The sequence below is a fragment of the Garra rufa genome, chromosome 25, assembly GCF_049309525.1.
Source record: "Garra rufa chromosome 25, GarRuf1.0, whole genome shotgun sequence".
NCBI classification, from domain to species: Eukaryota; Metazoa; Chordata; class Actinopteri; order Cypriniformes; family Cyprinidae; genus Garra; species Garra rufa.
Window position 1 is genome coordinate 7,651,833 of NC_133385.1, and position 5,285 is coordinate 7,657,117.

The following is a 5,285-nucleotide window of genomic DNA, read 5'->3' on the forward strand; positions in this document are numbered from 1 at the left end:
TGAATTAAAAGACCAGAACACTGAATACACAACCGCTGAATAACGACCAGACACCTTTACTTTGCTCATTGGCAAAATGGCACAATGGTAAATTTTAATACATTTTTTGTTGAAGTTTTTAGGAAAATTAGCAAAAGATGTACAATCATTTTATTTAAATACAATTCATGTTAAAGACATCCAGCTTACTCTTGGAGTATAGTAACACTATAACCATCAATTGCAGGTTATATTGCGATTGTTAATGCTGACATTTTGAAGCATAGTGTTGCAACCAAACATAAAATTAAGTCACATTTAGAACAAATCTGTTCTGAATGACATTGCCTGCATAACTGCAATTTGTTAGTTGCACAAGACCAACATGTCGGGAATGAAAATGGTTACTGTTGAATTCCCAGGTGTCTTCATGCGTTCTGACGGTCTCAAATGTAGACGTTCTGCAGATGTTTCTCATTGGCTCAGCAGTGAATCCTATGAATTGTTTCAATTGTTTAAATGCTTGCGAAACAAACTGTACAATAAAATGTTAATTCATGCAATAAACATGCACTCATTCTCAAGAAAAAATGCAAATCAAACCTCTTTAGGTAAATTAAACTCTACAGTTTAAATCCGTAGTACTACCTTTTGAAGGTCAGTCCCCTGGTATAAGCGTGAACGTGAAGAAAAAGTTCCACAGAGACTCATAAGGACACAGATAACCAGCAGCACAACACTGACCAGCAACAGGTGATACCTGCACAAGGCTTTTTCATCCTAGTCAAGCAATACAGAAGTGGAAAGGTTAGCTAGATGTTGCACTGTTGTTGAACTTAATGCACTATTGTCATCTGTAGAGCTTTTTTTGCATAGTGGTTAAATGAATTTTACAACATCGACACTGTCATTTTGCTCTTTATTAATGTGAAGCTGCTTTAAAACAATCTTGAAAAGGGGGGATGCCATAGAAGGGCCTTTCTACAGAATTGGTGCAAACTGCTGTCCCACATCCAAAAACACTTTTAAAACGCATTTAAGTATACAAAATCTTAGATGTTTATTAAGATACTTCTATTATCTATTGAAACCCACAATAATATTTAAAATATCAGTAAGCTTAATTTATGTAAAATCGTCATTTAGTGGGTACTTGCAGTTGGAAGGTGGCTGTCCCAAACCTTAACCCCTAGATTTCAACTTATGAAAATTATATTGAAATAACTTGTGCATTTTATTCCATTATTGTTTGTAAAAATATATTTTTGATTTTTTTTTTTAAATGAAGTTAAAAATAAATATTTAATATTTTCTTTGTAAATTATGAAACTTTATGTAAAAAATGTGTCATTTGGTGACTTTTCGGACTGAAACAGTCATGATCGAACTGAACATTTAAAGACCGAACATTTAGAGAAATGACAAAAGGGAATCTTTATTTAGCGGAAATAAACACAATTTTAGGAATTCAAGGCATTTCTTCAGGTATAACAATTTAAAAAGCCTTTATTTATTTTATTTCTGGTCATCTCAATACACATTAAAAATTTAAACTCTGCACACTGATGCATTTCTGCCTAATATTTAGTACAGTTATGCAAAAGTTTAGTAGTGTTTTAGTATGCAAGTTAAAATTTTGTAATGTGATGTGGTCGCTACCAAAATATATTTGTCACTACCGAAAATGTGCAGTCATGACCGAAACATGGGATGTTTTGTCAAAAATAAAGTATACTGAATTATCAACTAAGATGTTATGAATGTATTTGGTTCAATGTATATTCAAACTAATGAATCCTTAACTTTGAAATTAGTATGATCAACCTGTTACCTTTAACAAAGCAAAATCGGATTCAAGATACAAATCACATTTCAAATATTGTTAAAATTGTTACTGAACTGCCTCTGAAAACTTTTTAATAAAATAGAAAAACATATATTTACATACAAATCTTAATTGGTCAATATAACCCTTCTTATTAAATTGTTATTACTGCATTTTGGTAATGACAAATTTGGGGAGAGGACAAATATTCCAAAACTTTCTGAAAATACAATATGAGAATTAACTGCACAATTACTAGCAATGTGTATCTTGGATATTATACAATTTCCATACATAAAAAATCTGTGGAAAAAGACTAATTTTTTCAAGATGTTTTTAACGCTTTACTTTGTACCAATTCTGTAGGATGGCCTAGAAGAGACATTTTCCCAAAGAACTATTCAGCAAACAGTTCTTAAAAGAACCAATTTTTTGTAGTGTGAAGAACATTTAAATCTAAAAACGTTTTGAGCAATGAAAAGGTTTTACACTCATAAATTAATACTCCTAAATAAAGAACCTTTAACATCCATGGAAGCTTTCTATTCCACAAAACGTTTACAATTTAAAAATGTTCTTTACACTTTGAAAAAAATGGTTCTTTTCAAAACTGTTCACTGAAAGGTTCTTTGAGGAACCCAAAGTTCTTTTTTTGGCATCGCTGTGAAAACCCTCTTTTGGAGCCTTTATTTTATTTTTTTAATTGTATTGATTTAAAGGCTACTCATGGAGCCGTTACTTCCAACAAAACACCTTTATTTTTAGGAGTGAGCTCCACAGTGAACTATTTTTCTACCTTAGTGAGCAGGACCGTCAGGTGTGGATCTGGTGTGAACTCCAGACTGAAGCAGTGTGGAGAACTGTGCTTGTATGACTCTACAGCAACAGCTCTGACAGGTGAAGCGCTCTTGCCTTCGTTCTCTGCAACTGGGCATTCTGGAGGTGACCTGAAAGATCAGTAAATCAGCTTGCAAGATATTTATTTCACTCAAAAATGGGTTGTGCACTGTATGTATGAGCTTCTCACGGCGTTTGAGGGAGAACATGGGTCAGGGCAGTGAAATGAAGACAGGTCAGGGATTGACTGGTTTGCGTCCCAGCAGGAGTTCGATTGTCGGTAACATCAGCGTGCAGAAGCAGAGATATATTTACGGATGCTTTCGCTGCAGCACCTGTGACGGGTTACGATGACGTTAGTTTGAAGTCAAAGGTTTACACCCCCCTTTCAGAATCTACAAAATGTTAATTATTTTACTAAAATAAGAGGGATCATACAAAATGCATGTCATTTTTATTTAGTACTGACCTGAATAAGATCTCACTTCAAACACATTTACATAGAGTCCACAAGAGAAAATAATAGTTTAATTGATAAAAATGACCCTGTTCAAAAAGTTTACATATGCTTGATTCTTAATACTGTGTTGCTACCTGAATAATCCACAGCTGTGTTTTTTTGTTTAGTGATAGTTGTTTGTCCTGAGCAAGTTAAACTGCCTGCTTTTCTTCAGAAAAATCCTCCAGGTCCTAACAATTTTTTGTTTTTTCAGCATTTTTGTGTATTTGAACCCTTTCCAACAATGACTGTATGATTTTGAGATCCATCTTTTCCCACTGAGGGACTCAGTAACTATTACAAAAGGTTCAAAGGCTCACTGATGCTTCAAAAGGAAACACGATGCATTAACTTTTTGAATTTGAAGATCAAGATAAATTTAAGTTATTTTGTCTTCTGGGGAACATGTAAATATATTCTGAAGGGCAGCACCAAATGAAAAAATATGGTATTTAGGCAAAATAAGAAAAATGTACACCTTAATTCTATTCAAAAGTTTTCACCCCTGGTTGGACTATATGTAAAGGTCTACTTAATAATAATAAAAAAAATGTGTTTGTATGATTTTGCAGATTCTGCAAGGTGTATGTAAGCTTTTGACTTGAACTATATAATAACTGAAAATATCTAAAAATTAAGGCAAATACAGAATATGAATATAAAAATGGTAATAATATAGAAATACTGAAAAAACAGTCTCAAACACAAACCTTTCATGCCCAGCTGGCTGCCCAACATTGTGGCACTAATGACCGTATTATCTGGGACGTCCCCTATAAACACCAGCGGCACCAGTAAGGAAACATGAGCACTGCTCGTGGAAATATTTGTCCTGTCCGAATGCTCCACCATTCGAGGAGAGTCTTCCTCCGGCGGTGCATCTGTGTCGTTCAGATGTGTACAGAACTTAAAACCAGCGATAGAACCCAGAACCTCGTTCCAGTCCTAAAAAAACATGCATATGAGTTAGTATATACATGTGATCTGCAAAATCTAAATATTTTAGGAATAATCATCATACTTACTACGCTTATGTCAGGGTTCTTGATGTCATGATTCTGAGAGTAAAGTCCAGTGGAGACGAAAGTGATGGAGAGGATGAGCAAACTGAGGAAGAACACAACCACAGGAGGGTGTCGATATACCTGATCTTTCAGGTTAGACACAGGCCTCCACTGACCCATAATGCACCAGGAGTAAAGACAAGACCTGTGAGGTTTAAACCATGCCAAATATGTAATGCCCATTTATTAAGAATAGAATATTAGATTAGTACTTAAAGGAATAGTTCATCCAAAAATGTAAATGTTACATTTTTCGTAACTTTTAGCTGTTTGACCAAGCATTATTTAGAAATTATTCGTTGTGATTACAATAAATGTAAAGGTTTGCATTATGGAATACTGTATACTACACATTTTAGCATATGTAGTATGTAGCATGCATTGTTTCTATCTGGGTTCTTCATGAACGCTTTAAAATGTGCTTACCGTGCTGCATACTGTACACAGTAATAAAAATAGTATGTCAATATGTTATTGAGACCATTTGTAAACTCATAGTTGCGTAAAGTATGAACATTCCAGTCTAGTCCATGCCTTGACACGTAAACTAAAATGTATAATCGTAATTTGATCATAATATAAAGTTTAACTCATTACTAACCTTTAATTACGTTCATTTAATTAGCGCGTAGAGACGTTTCTCTGACCAGGCTGAAAAGTAGATTGTCATATTGTAAATATTGACATTGCAACGCAAGCAACTTCCTCACAGGTGGGTTTGCTTTAAGACAGCGTTAATTCCAAAATAAAAGACGCACGCGTTTCAAATCTAACACGTTAGAATAAAATTAAATGACGTGTTTTATGGAACATGTATTAAATAATGTAATTAAAACACTATTAAACGCTATATGTGTTTGGGTAACGCTTTATACATTTCCGTAAAATGAGTAATATGAGGAAAAAAAATAAGAAAAGACAACAAAGACTGATAAAATATAAACTGGCTGTTTACAATAAATTAAATGTAAAAAGTGTTCTGTATTTCTGGTTCGAAATTGTTTTATAAAGAATTTATAATTTTGCTCTGTCGTATTTAGAGAACTTTTATTGTGTAAGCCAGAAAGCGGAAATGCTATCC

The 5,285-nt window shown here is 33.7% G+C and overlaps 1 protein-coding gene across 1 annotated transcript; it reads right to left on the minus strand.

The window, feature by feature from the left end:
- Window positions 1-25: 25 nt before the first annotated feature.
- LOC141301942 (insulin-like growth factor-binding protein 3 receptor) lies at window positions 26-4,927 on the minus strand. The gene is made up of 7 exons (XM_073832145.1): window positions 4,806-4,927; window positions 4,166-4,349; window positions 3,851-4,085; window positions 2,832-2,976; window positions 2,601-2,751; window positions 628-759; window positions 26-474 (listed from the first exon to the last, which is right to left on the minus strand). Exons 2-7 carry the CDS (start codon window positions 4,322-4,324, stop codon window positions 454-456), a joined length of 843 nt encoding a protein of 280 aa, XP_073688246.1. The 5' UTR covers window positions 4,325-4,349; window positions 4,806-4,927; the 3' UTR covers window positions 26-453.
- Between the last annotated feature and the right edge of the window lie 358 nt (window positions 4,928-5,285).